An 18,588-nucleotide genomic window follows, 5' to 3' on the forward strand; every position below is an offset into this window, starting at 1 on the left:
CATTCCAAAGGAACTAGGATTTTTGGTAGTTTTTTAAAACTGCCAAAATGTCATACAATAACAACAATAGTAATAATAATAAGTACTGGTGTTAGGTGCTTTGGCAGAAAGACCAGAGATAGAATTAGAAGAGAAAAAGCCCATGGGGGAAGATAATGAACTCAGTTATAGATTCAACGGGTGGAAGGTGACTGTGGTCTATCCAAGCAGGGACAACCAGTGAGAAGTTAGTGGTATGTATAGATCTGCAGCTAAGAGAGAGCTCTTGGAAGTAATCAGGTGGTAAAGGACATCTTAGGGGTGACCAAGATGGGCCTGAGAGAGTTAGGAGGATAGGAAGAAGGGAGGCCTAGGGCAGAGTCCTAAAAGATACCAACACAAGGACTGGCAGAGAGGTTGATGGAAGAAACTATGGAGAAATGATCAAAAATCAAGAAATTATGGTGTCACACAGGCCATTGGAAAAGGATATTTCAAAAAACTAAAATAAAATGTTGGGAACTGTAGATATTTCTTCCAAGAAACACTTGAAAAACACAGACCTGATCATATTACTTAACTGTAGAGAACACTTCACAGGTTCCCCATGGACTTTAGATAAAATCCCAGCTTTATAACATGGCTGACAGAGCTCTCCCTGAGCTATCCTCTATTCACTGTTTAGCTTCATCTCTCACTGCTAGCCCCTTATGCTCTCTACAAAAACCAACTGATGTTCCCCCAATCACCCAAGTTTTTTGAAGTATCTGTGTCTTTGCACACCCTATGCACTTTGCCTCTCATGCTCTTCATCCTCCCATCTCTATACCTGACGAACTCCTATTCATTCTGCAGCACCTAGGCTCAGTCCGGAGCCTTCCTATGTACTGCAACGGCCCTCTAAAACCCACCTAATAGAGTACCCATCAGACAGATAGGTGTGTAATTACCTACCTACCCAGGGGAGATCAGCTATTTCCCCTACCAGACTATGAGTTTCTAGAAGCAAGGAGTGCTCCCATTCATCATTTGTCCCCAATATTTAATTTAATACTGACCTGGCACATAGCAGGTGTTTTCATTATGACCTGTTGACTGAAAAAGATCATAGTAGTGAAAGGGACATCAAGTTAAGGGAGAAGTTTTAGGTTTTTGTTTGTTTGCTTTGGTGTGGGAGAGATGTAAGCATATCCACAGAAAGGGAAATGAGTTGGAGGACCTAGAAAACACATGAAACAGCTGGTGGTATCAGGTACTGGAAGTAACAAGAAGAGAATGGGGCAAAACACCCCCGGATGGCCCCCATCACACTCATCCAGCAGGAATTAGGTAAGGTGGGTGTGGTTATAAGGCAGGGTACAAATAATAAAAACAGAGCTCACACCTGATGTGACAGGTATTTGTCCCTGGAGAATTCAGCACCAAACACGAATGAGCCATTCAGTAAATAGTCGTTGAATGAACAACTAATGAGGCCCAAACAAGGAACTTGCGCAAAGTAAAAGAGAATGGATACCCGAGTCTATACTGTCACCAAGGTCTTCTGACTAGAAGGCCCCTATGTAGTCCAGCTTGGGGGATGTGATAGGTAGAGAAAAGGCCCAGCTTTATTTCTGAGGCATACACCCTCACCTTCTCCAGGGAACTCATTAGAGATGTTTAGCTAAGCAGGTGTAAACTCAGGCCCTGGGAGACAGGGCGGGATGCTAGGGCCACACTGCCTCCACCCCTTCGGTAGAGCTAGCCCTGGTTGTGTTGCTAAGAGCTTCACGAGCCAAAGACAGAGAAGTCACAGCCGGAAACCAAGGGCTGCCTCTTCCAGGCAGGCAGGCAGGCACTAGCCCCCACCTCCTGAAGCCACCTACCAGCAGAGGCCCTGGATATCTCACACCCAGGCACCAGGCCACAGAAACATGAGCCAGGACAGCAAAGTGAAGACGACAGAATCCAGCCCCTCTGTGCCATCCAAGGCCAGGTGAGAGAACCTGTTATCCTGCGTCAGATCTGTTTGCATCACTAAATGGAGCCTGATTCCTCTTGGTACCTGCCCCAAGTTACAACCTTCAATGGAATGATGAATAAATGAAACAGGACTTCCCCTCTTGCCCACAGGAAAACACTGCCTGTCCTGGACCCATCTGGGGATTACTACTACTGGTGGCTCAACACGATGGTCTTCCCAGTAATGTATAACATCATCATCATCGTGTGCAGGTTTGGCAGATGCTAAAGGAAAGGCTTTAGCAGAGACAAGGGTGAAAGAGAAAGGGTCAGGGAAGGAGTGGGGTCTTGGGGAGGGGCGGGGCCTAAGCAAGAACCCAGTGGGGAGGACTGAGTGGCTTGGGGGGACCATCTCGCACACACAAAGGGTGTATTTAAGCCAAGCCCTTCTGTCTGCACCACACAGAGCCTGCTTTCCTGACTTGCAACATGGTTATCTGATGGCCTGGTTAGTGCTGGACTACACGAGTGACCTGCTATACCTACTGGACATTGTGGTGCACTTTCACACCGGTTAGTGAATCCCAAGACTGACCCTCTCTTCTAAGTTCCCTTCCTAGAACTTCTTAGTACCAAGGAAATGACCCCTTCCTTACAGCACTTTCACATTCCTCTATGCTTGACAGTACCCCTTACGCATACCAGCAACCCTGGAGCAAGGTGATAGCTGCCCCCACCCTCTCCTGTGTCTCCCTGGCCTACCCTGGCGTGTCCACCCTTGCCCTTATTATCAGAGCAGGCCAGTGTCCAGACTTAACCCCACCCCTGACCCCATCCCCTCCTTCTCTTCCTCCCACCAGGATTCTTGGAACAGGGCATCCTAGTGGTGGACAAGGGTAGGATTTCGAGTCGCTACATTCGCACCTGGAGCTTTTGCTTAGACCTGGCTTCCTTGGTGCCCACAGACATTGCTTACATGCGACTGGGCCCACACACGCCAACCTTGAGGCTGAACCGCTTTTTGCGTGTACCCCGCCTCTTTGAAGCCTTTGACCGCACTGAGACCCGCACAGCTTACCCCAATGCCTTTCGTATCACCAAACTAATGCTCTACATTTTTGTGGTCATCCACTGGAACAGCTGCCTCTACTTTGCCCTGTCCCAATACCTGGGCTTCGGGCGTGACGCCTGGGTTTACCCAGACCCTGCACAACCTGGCTTTGAGCGCCTAAGGCGCCAGTACCTCTATAGCTTTTATTTCTCCACGCTGATCCTGACTACCGTGGGCGATACACCACTTCCAGAGCAGGAGGAAGAGTACCTCTTTATGGTGGGTGACTTCCTGCTGGCCGTCATGGGTTTTGCCACCATCATGGGTAGCATGAGCTCTGTCATCTACAACATGAACACTGCAGATGCAGCTTTCTACCCCGACCATGCTCTGGTAAAGAAGTACATGAAGCTACAGCATGTCAACCGCCGGCTGGAGCGGCGAGTTATTGACTGGTGAGGATGCTGGGGACCCAGGCCAGAACAGGGAGAGGTACTGAATAGAATCTGAGGCAGGTGGCCGAGTTCTTAATACCTGGTGGGCCAGGAAGACAATCAGGATGTGGCACTCACTGGGGGGCAGGGGTGAGGGTGGGCGGGACTTGGAAAAGGATGTCGCCCACTAACTGGATCTGGACTTATTGGGGGTGTGGTCAGGCTAATTAGGAGAGGAACTTATGCACAAGAAAGATAACCTATGTAATGGGAACTGCCACTGCCTGGTATGGCTCTTCTCCCTTATACTTCCCTGGGAAGAGTAAGGGAGAAGAGCAAAACCCCCCAGGGGATGGCCCAAAACAAGGTGGTTGACTATGTTATGGTAGTTTATACTGTGGACCGAACGAAGGGAAGTGTCACCAACTAAAGCAGAAAACTCTAGAGAAGATGGGGCTTGGTGGTTGAAGTGGATATCAGTTGGACGGTACAAGACATCACTGATTGGCGGGTGGATTATAAACTGACAGAAGGTAAATGGTATCTTATTCATTGTCTGCTGGTGGAGGCTCCCAGACCCTGGGTGAGAGAGAAAAAGTCAAAACATATCTGTGATCAACAAAGGATACATACTGTAGACTGGAGATATTCACCAACCAACTGTCAAGTATTCCCATGACCCCTGCGACATCTCAGTGTGATTAGGCTCTTGGCTAAAGCTGAGCTGAGCCCTGGAGGAAGGGATGGAGGGTGGCACATGGGAGGCTGGTGAAGAACTAGTGCTTCCCTTGTCTCCAGGTACCAACATCTGCAGATCAACAAGAAGATGACCAACGAGGTGGCCATCTTACAGCACTTGCCAGAGCGCTTGCGAGCAGAAGTGGCTGTGTCTGTGCACCTGTCTACTTTGAGCCGGGTGCAGATCTTCCAGAACTGTGAGGCTAGCCTGCTGGAGGAGCTGGTGCTGAAGCTGCAGCCCCAGACCTACTCACCAGGAGAATACGTCTGCCGCAAGGGGGACATTGGTCGAGAGATGTACATCATCCGCGAGGGTCAGCTGGCCGTGGTGGCGGATGACGGTGTCACACAGTACGCCGTGCTTGGGGCAGGCCTCTACTTTGGGGAGATCAGCATCATCAACATCAAAGGTGGGCACCTCAGCATTGGTTCTTAAGACAGGGCTAGGGGAGGGGGAGGGGGAAAGTAGAGCCCAGTCCTGAGACCAGATGGTACGTCAGATCCTACAGATTAAGGACATGTGGCCTTTGCCTGAATCACTAGAGGGATCAGGACAGAATTAGGACGTAGAGGATCTGTTCCCTGAGAAGAAGCTGAGCCAAGATCAGTGAGTAGAGTGGGTCCTGGCAAGAGAGAGGAGAGTTGTTCTGTGGATGTGGACCTGAGGCACCAGTGGGAAGCAGCAGAGATGACGATAATAACACTAATAACAATACTTATTGCATGCTTATTATATGCCCTGTTTCAAGTGCTCACATGTACCAACTCATTCAATTTTCACAGCAGCTCTAAGGTAGGTACTATTATCTGCATTTTAAAGGTAAGAGCACAGAGAGGTTAAGGAACTTGTCCAACCTCACACAGGTAATAAGTATATGTACCTGGGGTCAGTACAAAGAGCAACTTTCTCACAGTCAAATGGAAACAAAGAAATGCCCACATATTTTTTTTAACTTTACTTTTATTGTTTACACTAGTACAGATGTCTCCATTTTCTCTCTCCCTTTGCCCACCCTCCCACTGCCCACCTTTGACCCCCTTCCTTCCGGCCATCACCACACTGTTGTCTGTTTCTATGGGATTAGTCAAAGAAATTTCCACTTACTGAACATCAGCTCCGGTTGAGGCCACATTCTGTACATTGGCTCATTTGTTCCTCTTGTCGGTCTGTGCAGTGGGAGTTGTTATGCCTAATCACAGGGAGACACTGAGACCACAGGACGTGGAAGATGGCAAAACCTGGAAAGGGAGTGAGCACTGTCACTGATGAGGCCAGATGCTGTCTCGGCCTGGGGGCCCCATTCTTCAGTTCTCCTAAAGGCCTCGTGTCTGTCCTCCAAAGGCTCCCCTCAAGCTCTGCATCCTGTATGTCATCAGCTGCTGTCTATCTGACTCTGGACAAGTCACTTCCCTTTTTTAGGCCTCACCTATCCAATAGGGATTATATTTTTTAAAAAAACAAAAACAAAAAAACAAAGTTTCATGAGGATTAAATGAGCTGTATTGGCTAGGCACCCAGAGTAGTGCCTGGCATGTAGCTCTCTTGCCTCTTCTAGTTTTCAGACTTTGGATTACTTGGCCTAACCTATCTTCCCACCCAACCGCCCCCACCAATATCTTCCAGTGCTAATGATGCCATATAGCTCTCCTGCTTAGAATATTTCAGTAGTTTCCCATTGCCCTCAACATAAGGCCTGAATGCCTTGCCATGGCTAACAAGACCTGGTGCGACCTGGCTGTCCCCTCCTCTTTCCATTGTCCTGACACCCTGCACTTCAGCCACTCTGGACTGCATTCTGTTTTCTGCTCCAATCGAACTCTTTCCTACCTCCATTCCTCAGTTCGTGTTCCTCCCTCTGTGTAGCTGCTCCAACCCCTTTTTCCCTAGTTACCGCGCCTTCAATCAGGCGTCACTTCCTCCAGGATTCCCTAAGTTCTCTGCCTTACAGTCAGGAGCGCTTCTCCTGTCTTCCCACTGAACCAGATGCATATGTCTACACTGCACCGGCAATACTGTTATGCAACTATCCGATTAAATGCCTGTCTCTTCTAGACTATGCTTCTTCGAGGCAGGTCACTAATACCCTCCCAGCACAGGTTTAGTCCCTAGTAAAGTACTGAATGAAAGAATTACTGAAACAGGAAGAGGGGTTCAGAAGCACAAAAATAGAGTGGGTGTCCTTGTTCAGGAATGAAATGTCCCCTCACATTCACCCTGACTAATTATCATCCCTTCGGTCTGCCCCTGTGCCACAGGGAATATGTCTGGGAACCGCCGCACGGCCAACATCAAGAGTCTAGGTTATTCGGACCTATTTTGCCTGAGCAAGGAAGACCTGCGGGAAGTGCTGAGTGAGTATCCAAAGGCCCAGACCATCATGGAGGAAAAGGGCCGTGAGATCCTGCTCAAAATGAACAAGCTTGATGTAAATGCTGAGGCAGCTGAGATCGCCCTACAGCAGGCCACAGAGTCCCGGCTGCAAGGCCTTGACCAACAACTTGATGATCTACAGACCAAGTTTGCTCGCCTCCTGGCTGAGCTGGAGTCCAGCGCACTCAAGATCGCTTATCGTATCGAACGGCTGGAGTGGCAGACTCGAGAATGGCCAATGCCCGAGGAACTGGCTGAGGCAGATGATGAAGGCGAGCCTGGGGAGGAAACTTTTAAGGATGGGGAGGGCAGGGCTGGCCAGGAGGGACTCCCAGGCCCAGAGTGATACCAGCTCCATCCCTAGGACCCCCACCTCCAAGCAAATCCAGAGTTATAGGAAAGCCTGCCTGTAGAAACTCTGCCTTTTACCTGCTGGGTTACAGAGGTGGGAGTGAACTAGGTCTACAGCTGCCCACCTAGAGATGTAGGAGCACAGCACATGTTCACCCCCCACTCACCAACACACCCACACACCCATGCACACACAGTACAGTTACACATACATACACTGAGAGTATGTATCCCATATAATATGCTCTGGAGTTTCCATTCTCAGAGCATACATGCTTTCTCACAAACATAGGTATGTTTTATACCCACATGATATGTACATATATATGCATATATATACATATGTACATATTTAGTCATGCACCTCAGAAATAAATGTACACTGACAGCCATACACCAATAAACACACAGGGACCCTCCACAGGTGTGTGCACATTTGTAAATATGCAAAAGCACACCCAGAGCCCTCTTGTTCCAAGATATCCTTTCAATGCCCCTGATATGGGGTCACAAGTGTACCCTACAAGTTGCTCTTCAATAAAGTATTTGCCTCCTCACTAAGCATTTACAGAGCTGACTGGAAAAAGCTACTGGCTTTAATAGTGGGCAGGATAACTTCTCTCTGAATTCCAAGTCACAGAGTGTTGGGCATGGGCTGTGTAGTAGCTGGTGGTTGGATTCAAAGAGGCTGGAGTACCTGGTGGACTGAGAATCAGTACTGAGCCAAGGTGAAGCAGGCTGGTACACCACCTTGCTGTAGTGTATACATGCGTCCATAGGTATGTTCACATATACACACACTGACCACTGCATCGCATAGCAGATTGTACATCCTCAAACTCATGAGCTATGCAGGGCTTGATCTAGCTTAGTGGGCTGGAGAAGATATGTCTGCTCCTTTCTCCCTCCTCTGACCCCACCCTGGAGCCTGGGGTCAGGGCTACCCTGCATTCAGGACTGTTGCCAAGGGGAAACTAGTTCCCAGGACCACTCACCTGGCCCTGAACTACCATGCCAGTTGCTGGAGCTGGCCTCGGTGCTGGCAAACACCCACCCCTAATTCTCTATACAGTGTTCTAAAACATAGGGTGAAGAATAGAGACTAGATGGAGTGGAATGTCATGGTTGGAAACAACTGGAGATGCGTGTTTGGAGGGTTTTGTCATACTTGGAAGGTCTGCAGGTTTGGGCAGAGAAAGTGTCATGGGGTCTGTGGGGAGGAGTCTGATGTCATCTCTGAATCACACTCACCCTAGTCACAACTTCAGCTTCTCTAAGGCCTGGCCAGTCCATGTCTAAGCTGGGCCACTTGGTATTCTGACTGGGACTTCAAATGTGTCTGGGACTTCATTTATCAATATGACTGAGTAATGACACAGCATAGTCAATGCCATTGAAAGAAAAATTTATGACTTACAATTCCCAAGAGGAGGGGCACACTGCACCATACAGGACCACACAGGGAAGAATCAGGGTTGGTCGGGAGACAGGAGGAGTGAAGGGAAATCATGGGCAAAAAACGTCTTTATTACTACATTGGTGAAGTTTTTAGGTGGGAATATCTCCTATTAGGCAGAAAGCAAAACACAGATCACGGGTGCTGTGGTGGGAGGGCTCATAATATGATTTTCAAGCACCTGTAAACGCTATACTAGGGGGAGATATAAACAACTCTGGCCATTAGTTTGGCCCATGATTTCAAGATGCCAAACTACCAACTACCAAATATCAAGAATGATGATTACAGGTGGTAGAAGAGAATGTAGAGTGGAGCGCTCAGTGCGGGGAGGGCAGGATGTGTGCAGCACATCGGCTGATGCGTGGTCCTGGAGACAGCTCCCCAGAGCTGTTGGTGTCTTCAAACCTGACCAACCCCTTGGAGGTGGTGGATGCAGGTGATACAGGTGCACTCAGACACAAAAGACTCGGAACAACACGTTCTCAAACGGCCACAGGAACTGAGGAGGTGACTAAAGCCAACATGTCAGAAGAGATGATGAGGGGCATTGCACATTAAATTAGTCTAAAATATGTGATTACTTTGTGATATCTTTCTCACAAAATATGAGCTCCATGGGGCTGGCACTGGATCTGTATTGTTCATCCATGGATCCTCAGGACCAAAATTGTACCTGGTACATGGTAGGTATCCAAATATACATTTGGCAACCAAAGAGAGGAGAGTCGAAGTATATAAAGGCTCAAAGTTGGAGAAAGGTATGTGTCAATTTCTCAAAAGGTTTTCCTACCATCTCAGCCCTCAACTCACATTGAGCTAGAATGGAGTGGGTATGTTATGAAGACCATTTTGGTGGTGGACTTAGGGAACTGAGAATAAGCTTTCATTGACATACTAGAAGGTGCACACCTGTCCCAAGTTCCTCATAATTTGAAAGCCACCGTACCAGAAGTCACCTCGAATACCAGAAATGCCATGCTGGGGTTTTCTAGGTGTGGAAAGATTTCCATCGCTGTGTGGAAAACCATGTTTTGATCATTTGGGATTAAGCTGAATAGAGTTAAGTCAGGATGGGTAAAAGGAAACCCAAAGTTTAAGTTTCTGGAATAACCAAAATAATAATAATAATTATTATTATTATTATACATTTTTAGTCCAAAAAATATTACTTACTATGTATCAAGCACTAGGCTAAGTACTTATTATATATGTGTCAGAAAACTTGACTGATATATTCATTTGGATTCATTTTATCACTCCTCCCATTATAAGAAAGTACCTAAATCTTTGTATCCCCTGGGCTTAAAGTTTTTTTTTAATTGCAGCATTATAAGTAGACATTTTCTATGCCCCATCTTCTGTTTGCAAAAAGGAGTCCGAAGTTTTCACAAAAATTCACTTACTGAATTATGCCTAATTATCTGTGAAGGCTCAGAGTTGAAGCAGCAGAAGCTCCTAAGCCCAAAGACAAGAGACTCTCCAAGATTAAGAAAAGAAGTGGGATTATGAGCATTATTTTGTTTTCTTTTGTGGCTGTAATATATCGGCATAACTTTGGCAGTTTAAAACATCACCCATTTATCATCTCGCAGTTCTCTGAGCCTGCACGGTGTGGCTCAGCCAGGTCCTCTGTTCGGGGCTTCCCAAGGCTAAAATCAAGGTGTCGTCCGGGCCAGGCTCCCTTCTGGAGGCTCTGGTAGAATCTTCTTCCAAGATCATTCAAGCTGTTGAAAGAATTCAATTCCTTTTGGTCACAGGACTCAGGTCTTTGATTTCCTGGACACATCTTCCCTTCATCCTCAAGACAATAAAGACAAGTAAATCTTTTTCATTCTCCAAATCTCTCTTCTCTTCTACTACAAGACTGAGAAGGATTTCTGCTTTTTAGGGCTCATATAACTAGGTCCATCCAGATAATCTGGGATAATATCCCAATTATAAAGTAAGCTGGTTATTAACCTTAAGTATATCAGCAACATCTCTTGTTCCTTAATCACAGGAACAACACAAGAGGGCAAAAGTACTAGGAGCCAAAATTTTACTACCTATCACGGGGTTTCTAGAGCAGGAAGCAGCCTGGACCCCACTTCCACAGGGATCCCAGAGTGGGGAACACTAAGAACTGAGTCTTTGGAAACTGAAGAAAGGTCACCACGCCCCAGTTGGCACGGAGGCCTCAGAGCAGCACCCCTCGGTGGAGTGCGGGCTTGGATAAGACGCACATCAGCATAACCCCCAGGGTCTGTCCGAAGTAAAACCCCCAGAGACTTTTGCAAGACACTAAGTTGTGGGAAAAGAGAATGGAAAGAAAGCCACAAAACACAAATGGAATTAAATCTTCCATAGGTTGGTAGTTAAAAGCTTAGAAGAGAATTGTTGATTTAGAGAATCAAAAAAAAAAAAAAAAGACCAAATTTTTATATACTCTTATGGATGGAATCACTCCTAACTGCTGTACATACATTACTTCATTTGGTTCTAAGAAAAATATTAAGAGATTTCAATGATTATTACTATGCTCATTTTTCCAGATAAGAAAACTGAAGCCCATAAAGCAACTAAAAATATTACGTACAATTTATTGTGGGTCCATTTTATGCTAGGTCCTGGTCTAAGCGCATTGTCTCAATCCTTACAACTATATGAGAAAAATGCTATTATTACCCCATTTTGAAATCAAAGCACAGCTCCGGGTGATTAAATACCTTGCTCAGTATCACAGGGATTTTAAAATGCCAAGGAATAAAACCTAGGTCTGTCTTAGTGTTTCTTTCAGGGAGATAAGGAAAGGGATGACCTCAGCTTGAGGCACAGCCAAGCAAGCTGTCTTCCTTTCTGAGAATGACTGTTACGGACAGTAACTGGTGGTGACCAGGCAGAAGGAGCCAGTCAAGCAGAGCAAAGCTTGTGCATCACCAGCAAGCATGTCCAGTGTGCAGAAGTGTGATCTCAGGGCTTCAGCCAAAAACAAGGGACCACCCACTGCTCTAGACAAAAGCTGCCAGTTCCTGCTCTCCTGACTACATTTGTGCAGTTGTGGGAGGAGGGCAGGTGTTTTGGAATCAGTGCTAGATTCCTACAGGGGTGTCAGGAGTTGTCCAAGGGAGCTCCTATTGACAGCCCAGCTGCTTTTGGCTTAGCTATTCTCCCTCCCACAGGACCTAGAATCTCACCCACTTTTCTCTTTGAGGGGTGAGCATCACCAATCTCAGGACACCTCAGCCTAGCTAAGAATTAGGATGGACGCTCCCCTTCCGTGTTCCCAATTAGCTACTCCCCCACAGGAGCTTCTTGGACCCTCCCCACTTCATCCTTTTCTTTCCGGGGGTTTGGCAACTAGCCTCCCTTCCTCCAATACAAACAAAAATAAAGTATCAAGCTTGGGGGAAATCTGATTCATAGAGAGAGGGGCTATTCAACCGAAGGAGAGATCTGGTACAAACACTAGGAGCCAGGAGCAGGGGGCAGAGTGAGTAGATTCTAGCTTCTGGCTGAAGCTAGGGTTTGGCTCAAGGCTTGGATCAGAGATGGATAGTCAAGCTGGGGTCACAGTCATGGCCCAAGTCAGGGTGACTATTAGGCTAGCCTAAAAGCATAACAGATGGGAAAGAGCTTAGAGACGATTGGGTGCTGGGAGCCAATCAGAGTCAGCTTTTTGTTTTGAAATATTATTTACTAGCTGAGGGACTCTCAATCTCCTACAAAATCTTTCAGTGTTATTGAAAGAAATGCTTGAGGAATTAAAATACAAATAAGATAATGAATGTAAACTGCCTATAAGTGCCAGGCAGATAGCAATTGCTTAACAATCAATAGCAACTATAACCATTATTCGTCTTATCCCTCTAGCAGCAGCTGTGCCTTTGAGGGCCCTGGGGCACACACAGGTTGTCTGTCTATCTCTGCTTGACCCCAGGCCTCTGGTCAGTTTTGGCAATACCAAAACTGGCCGGCAGAGGGCGCACGGGTCCTCCTTCTCCCCTCCTCCCAGCTAACTCCCAGGCCTCAGGATTGCATTGCCTTGTAAAGTTGGGAGAATTATACAAGGAAAAAAGGAAACTTAGGGAGGAAATGGTGGTTTTGACTTGTTCAGATTTTTAAAGAAAGACTAAAATGCAGCAGTGGTGGTGCTGAGAGACATTACAGAGGAAGTTTGACCAAATCAGAGCTCGAGGCAGCCCTGTTGAGGGTAGCGCATCTCAAGGCCTCAAGCACTCAGGACTTGAAAAATCCTTGTTTTCACCCAGAAGGCACAGACCCTCACTGTGTCTGGCATTGCCTTTCCAGTTTCAGTACCTTCACCGGTTGGCTTCAGCCTCGCTGTTCTGGGTCCCCCAGGGCTCCACAGGCTAATGACAGGGATGTGTTCATAGAAGCTCTGTATGACTTTCCGAATGAGCCTTCCTATGGCTTTTTTACCCTTCAAGTAAGGCCCTGATCTGGAAGACCCAGGCATCTCTTCACATACTTGTGTGAGCTTATGTCTGAAGCCAAGTGTAACTATCTCATTGGGGCCAGCCCGTGTATATCCCTCTGCTCTCCCCAGAACAAGCCCCAGGCTCCGGAAAGCCTGTCCTATCATCTGTTTTTTTTTCTCTGCCCAACATCCCTGCTTGCTCTTCCTTCAGCCCCCTCTGTCTTCTCAGCATGCTCCTTCTTTGTTCAATTATCCCAAGAGAAAAGCCTCCTATGTGGGCAGGGAGTGCGTGGGCAGAAGCTCGGCACAGAAAGATATCTGCACATCATAGAAATGCAGAGAAAAGAAGGCCCTGAAGGACGTGGGGAGAAGGCAGCCTAATCAGCCACAGAGCAAGGGGCTAAGCTAATGGAGGAGTAAGCACCTCAAGGACTAAACTGGCTTAGTTTCCCTACTAAACTGGATCCCAGCATTGCATGTGCACGTGTGTGTGTGTGTGTGTGTATGTGTGTGTAATGCTGGAGGCAAAGCCTATTCCATGACCTTCACACCACTGTATGCATTAGCACTGGGTTTCCTGCATAAAATGCTATTCTGTGGACCTGCAAGCTACCTAGAATAAGCAGTACTTTGTAAAGCAGGTTATCTGGCTGGGCATTAGGCACTATATTCTCATCTCCTTAGTTGTTTCTGCTCAACATTTACTGAAGTGTTGTTTAAATGTCCCCTTCTTATTTCAGTTGTGACACAGACTATTGAAAGAAGGATCATGTGCCACTTGGGCCAGTAGAGCAGTAGCTGGGTGACTGAGACTCCCTGAAGGGAAAGGGAAATTGTCCTACCCACAGGAGTCAAGCTGTCAAGCTAGGTGGGCTGGTACCTCTTTCCAAAACAGAGAGAGGCTTGAGCGGGGGAGGGTACACAAGAAAAACAAGAACCTACAACCTTGGCAGGTCAAGTCTTGAGTCAGAAAAGCCAGTTCCTTCAGGACTGAGCCTGGCCCTGATTCAGGACACCTTGCACTTACCTCCTTGACTTCTTAGGTTTCTAACTTGTTCTGGGACAAGGGTCCAGGTCTTTCTCCTCTGGCTACCCATACTAACTTTGCAGTTCCCTCCTTAGCCTCATCTTGAGTTCCCATTTCCTGGCCCTGAGCAATCCCAGTCTCTCTGAATGCTGGCTTAATCCTTGGCATAGATAGGATTTCCTGACTTTGAGAAATAAATTCTGACCCTCTCAGCACTGCAATTTCATTCCTTCCTCTGCTCATGGTATATCCCATTTTTCCACTGTACCTATTTTACTTGGTGGGGTCCCTCTTTACAAACCATCTTCTTAAAACCATCTGTGCCCACCATCTCCTGACCTTCACCCCCTATCACCCATCTGCCTTTAGCTAGAGGGAAGAATATGAGCAAGGTACAAGGCTGATGGACAATATGGATGTACCTTGAAACAATAAGCAATTCGAGGTTTCTTGAGCATAAAGAAAAGATAGAAAATAAGTAGTGAGAGTGGTCTGAGAAACTGTAGGAGAAAAGGCCAGAAGCAGGCTCTTGAAATATAAACAGAAAAAGAGCAAGTACAAAACTTGTAATTGTAAGAACTGCCACCATGCAAGGTACAGGAGAGGCACCTAACCTGGACTTGTGGGGTTAAGGAAAGCCTTTCAAAAGAGTCTGTCCTCTGAAACTCCTTTTCTAACATCAGCAGACTCTTGTATCTTCAACGTCTTTAAACACTCTCCCAATTCCCATAGTTAACCAGTTAACCAGGACTGCTGGTTAACTGGTTAACTATAACCAGCAGTCCTATAAAGATGGTGCAGAGAGCAGCGGCTCCATATTCCCTCATAGCCCACGTACATAGATTTAGCACCATCTGCACTCACCAGTGTGGCTGCTTCCCTCCCAATAGACCCCTGCTCCTTGACACTCAGATCTCCACTCTTCCCTTTCCTATTGCTGCCAACTTCCACACCTCTGAAGCCCACTTATTAATTCACTTTAGACTTTGTCACCTACTTCATTGTTCTGTCTTCCCCATGTTCAGCTGAGATTTCATGGCCCATTATTTCGCCCATGTCCCTTTTTTTCTATCCCACCCACCCAGTAAAATCTCAACTTTGGGTAAACTGGAACCATCAGCATTCTCCATGCATCCAACCATCTGAGCTCTGCTGGAGAAACTGATACCACTAGAAATTCTTTTTCAGTGTGTCCTCAACACCTAATTACCTTACTACCTTCTTATTTACCTAATTACCTTACTACCTTCCTCTGGTCTCCATCTTCCTTTCCCATTATATACAGTGTTTCAAACTACCTTGACTCCTAAATTTTTAATCATATGTGTGTGTGTGTGTGTGTGTGTGTGTGTGTGTATTCTAGTCACTGCTAGTATAATGAGAATGGTTTACATGACATTGATGTAACCTGGCAGCCAAGGAGAGTAGCCTGGATTGAGCATGTGTGAACAATGATGACTTCACTGTGCTAGTCAGCAGGGGCAGTAGATGCTGTTGAATAAGCATGTATGTACTGTGTAGCCACCACATTCAAAATGACTGAGTGAGTAGAGCAACAAATCTGCATGAGATTTTGCACTAAGCTTGAATATTCTTCCACAGAAACTATTGGAATGATTCAGAAAGTTTCTGGAGATGACAGAATGAATGCAAAACAAATAAAAGTATGGCACAAATGCTTCAAAGATGTTTAAGAATCTTAAAAGTAATTCATGTTCTAGAAAGCGTACAACAAGCTGAACATCTGAGAATATTGACCATGTATGAGCAGCAATCAACAAAGATCAGCGACTTACAGTGCAGGAACTAGAAGCTGATCTGTAGATTATAAAAACTCCTGTGTCTGAGATTTTGATGCAGGATATTGGCATGAAACACATCATGGCAAAATTTGTTCCACAGCTTCTACTACTAGAGCAGAAGGAACATCGTGCTGCAGTTGGGAGAACTGTGTGAGGTCCCAAGGTGCCTGCTTTGAAGGAGACTGAGGTGTCCTTGTTCTGTGTACAATGTTTCTTGCATCTTGTATCTTCTTCAACAAATGCCTCTATTTTTCATAGTACATGGCTGGATACATTCTGGGCAGACTACACACACACACACACACACACACACACATTATTCAGTGTAACCAGATCTCCAACCTCATAGAGAAAATAGGAACTCTCAGATTGCAGCTTTGTCTCACCAAATCTACACACCTACTACCTTAATGAAGATACAAATCAAGTTGCTATGACACAAGAAGCAAAAGGAATTGTGGGGCTTAAACCTGTAAGAAAGTTTCTTTCTTTTTTATACTGGAGAACCAGGGGTGGTAAAACAGCTTGAGAGTACAGAAGACCCAGGTCCCTTCCTCTTTGTCACTCTGTCATCCCTCTGTGTTACCTCCAATGCATGACGAAAGAAAGGTGGCTTCTCATCACATCCACACTAGATCTGCAGGAAAAGACAGTGAGGAAGAGAGAGTCTATTCCTTTCCTTTAAGACCTTGATCTGGGAGCAGAATTTATTACTTTCACCCACAACCACTGTTCAGACACGGGCATAAAGCCACACTTAGCTGCCAAAAATCTAGGAAAATATAGTCGTTATCTGTTTGGCCATGATTTATTTTCATCTCTAAGTATCCTTTTCTACTAACTTCCTCTTACAATTGAATCTGTACTCCTATCTAGAACCCTCCATATGTGCTCTGGGTTCCATCGCTTCCAGCCTTCTCAGAATTTTTGCACTAGTAACTAACTTCTCTTACAACCTCACCACAATGGCACTTTTTCCAAAGTTGTCGAAGGTCTCCAGGTCACTAAATTCAGAGCACATTTCTCTGCCCTCATTGTCTTGGTGCAGGAACAGCTTTTGAATCAGTTCAGCACTTTCTCCTTTCACTCTTATGATGCCCTTCCCTCCTCGTTTTCCTCCCATCCCTCTGCTCCTCTTGGTCTTTTTTGCAGGCTGGTCTTTCTCTATCTGTCTTTTAACACTGGCCTTTTCCAGACTTCTGACCTGGTTCCTCATGTCTTCTTATACAACGCATTTCCACTAATTCTACAGTTTGTATTACCTCCTATGCAACCTGTATATTCAGCTTCCTACTAGAATTCCTACTTGGATGTCTAATAGACCTCTGGAATTCAACATGTCCAAAATGGAACAGATTTGCTGGTGGGAGTTGCTATCTGATAGTTACCATTTTCTCCATGAAGTAGGAGGCTGGATTATTTTGAGTAAAGAATTCATGCGATTTGGTTAGGACTACTTGGATAATGTCTCTATCGTGAAGCCAACTGATTAGTAACATTAATGACATCTGCAAAATCCTTTTGCCATGTAACATAATCTTGAGAATAGTATCTTATTCAAAGGTTTTAGCCACACTCGAGGGAGGGAGACTATACAAGAGTGAGAGTCACTGAGGGTCATTTTTATAATTCTGCCTAGCAGAGAAGGGAAACCAGGAAAACACCGCTGAGAAATGCTGAGACCTTGAGCTGAGATGGGAAGGATGAATGGGAGTTAATTAGAAAAAGAAGGAAAGCCTGAGCAAAATCCACATAACTGGAGGACATATATTTTAAAAATGGACTAAAGGAAGGCCAGCGTGTCTACAGTAGACAGAATGGGAAGCATGGTGATTTGAAGTGGTGGTTACAGATGCCAGAAGGAGTCCAGGCATGCAAGCCTCATAGTCTCTATTAAAAGATGTTATATGTACCAAAGCAGAGATCAGAAGAGTGCCATGATCAGATCTGTATTCTGAACATATCACTCTAGCTGCAAGGTGGAGGATGGATGTAAGAAGACATCAGTAAAATGTTGTAGACCACTTATGACGTTGGGAGAGTAAAGCAAGAAACAGTGGAGATACAAGCATGCCAATTCAAGAAACACTCAGTAGCTAAAATCAACAGGGCTTTATGAATGATTAAATATGGGAGTGAGGGAGTTATGTTTTCAGGAAGTGGACTCTAAAACAGAAATACTGTGCAGGATGTTTACCAAAGAGTGCTCTTGGAGTCAACACCTGTGTAAGAAAGAGGGTGAAAGGAGAATTGGGCAAACAGAGAAGCTGAGCAGTAATTCGGTCCCAACAGAGGCCTCAGTCAGCCCCAATAAGGAGCTGAAAATGTGTTTAACAGTTGCCCTGTGTTGGGATGAGGGCGCTGAACTTTTATGCCTCTCTACTCATCAGTCATTGGATGCAAGATGTCCCCCAAGGGAACGCGACCTTCCAGGAGGGGCTTTCTTCGGCTCAGGCAATCCCTGAAGGGCCTCACACTTGAGGGCTCTCTTCCAACAGCCCTCTCAGCTGCTGGAGAACAAAGCCTTCATTTCTGGAAAGCAGTCTGGGCTTTTCATCACAGGGTCCACACCGGGATGAAGAAGCATAAAGGAATAGGCATTCGGAATGACCCCTACAGTTCTGATTTGTGCTTCTTGGTGTGTGTTGTGTAATGTAATCTTGGTGGGCCACACCTTGTAATCATTGACTTACCTATCATTCTTCCCCACCCGCTTCCCTGCCCCACTGGAGTAGAACCTCCTCAGGCACAGACTGTATGGGACAGCTAGTACACAGCCTTGTACCTGCCGCATAGGTAGCTGAATGAATGAGTGCTAGTCTACTTCCCCTGTTTTCACTCCTCTCTCCCGTACATTTCCTTTGCTCCCCGGCACCCACACCCTCCATTCACACAACGTGGGAAAAGTCCAGCAGGTTATCTGAGGCCCCACCTGTGCTGGAGTTGGACAAACAGCCAGTCAGGCTGCTCTGGCCAGGCTCTCCGACGGGGAAGGAAGGCCGGCAGTGCCAGGAGGAA

General features: G+C 46.2%; 1 protein-coding gene across 1 annotated transcript; it reads left to right on the forward strand.

The window, feature by feature from the left end:
* Positions 1 to 1,892: 1,892 nt before the first annotated feature.
* On the forward strand, positions 1,893 to 6,860 carry CNGA4 (cyclic nucleotide gated channel subunit alpha 4). Its single transcript, XM_037162830.2, has 6 exons — positions 1,893 to 1,954; positions 2,092 to 2,193; positions 2,387 to 2,493; positions 2,781 to 3,426; positions 4,204 to 4,553; positions 6,400 to 6,860. Exons 1-6 carry the CDS (start codon positions 1,893 to 1,895, stop codon positions 6,858 to 6,860), a joined length of 1,728 nt encoding a protein of 575 aa, XP_037018725.2.
* Positions 6,861 to 18,588: the final 11,728 nt, after the last annotated feature.

The sequence above is a fragment of the Artibeus jamaicensis genome, unplaced genomic scaffold, assembly GCF_021234435.1.
Source record: "Artibeus jamaicensis isolate MK-2021 breed Jamaican fruit bat unplaced genomic scaffold, CSHL_Jam_final contig_2962, whole genome shotgun sequence".
Lineage (NCBI taxonomy): Eukaryota > Metazoa > Chordata > Mammalia > Chiroptera > Phyllostomidae > Artibeus > Artibeus jamaicensis.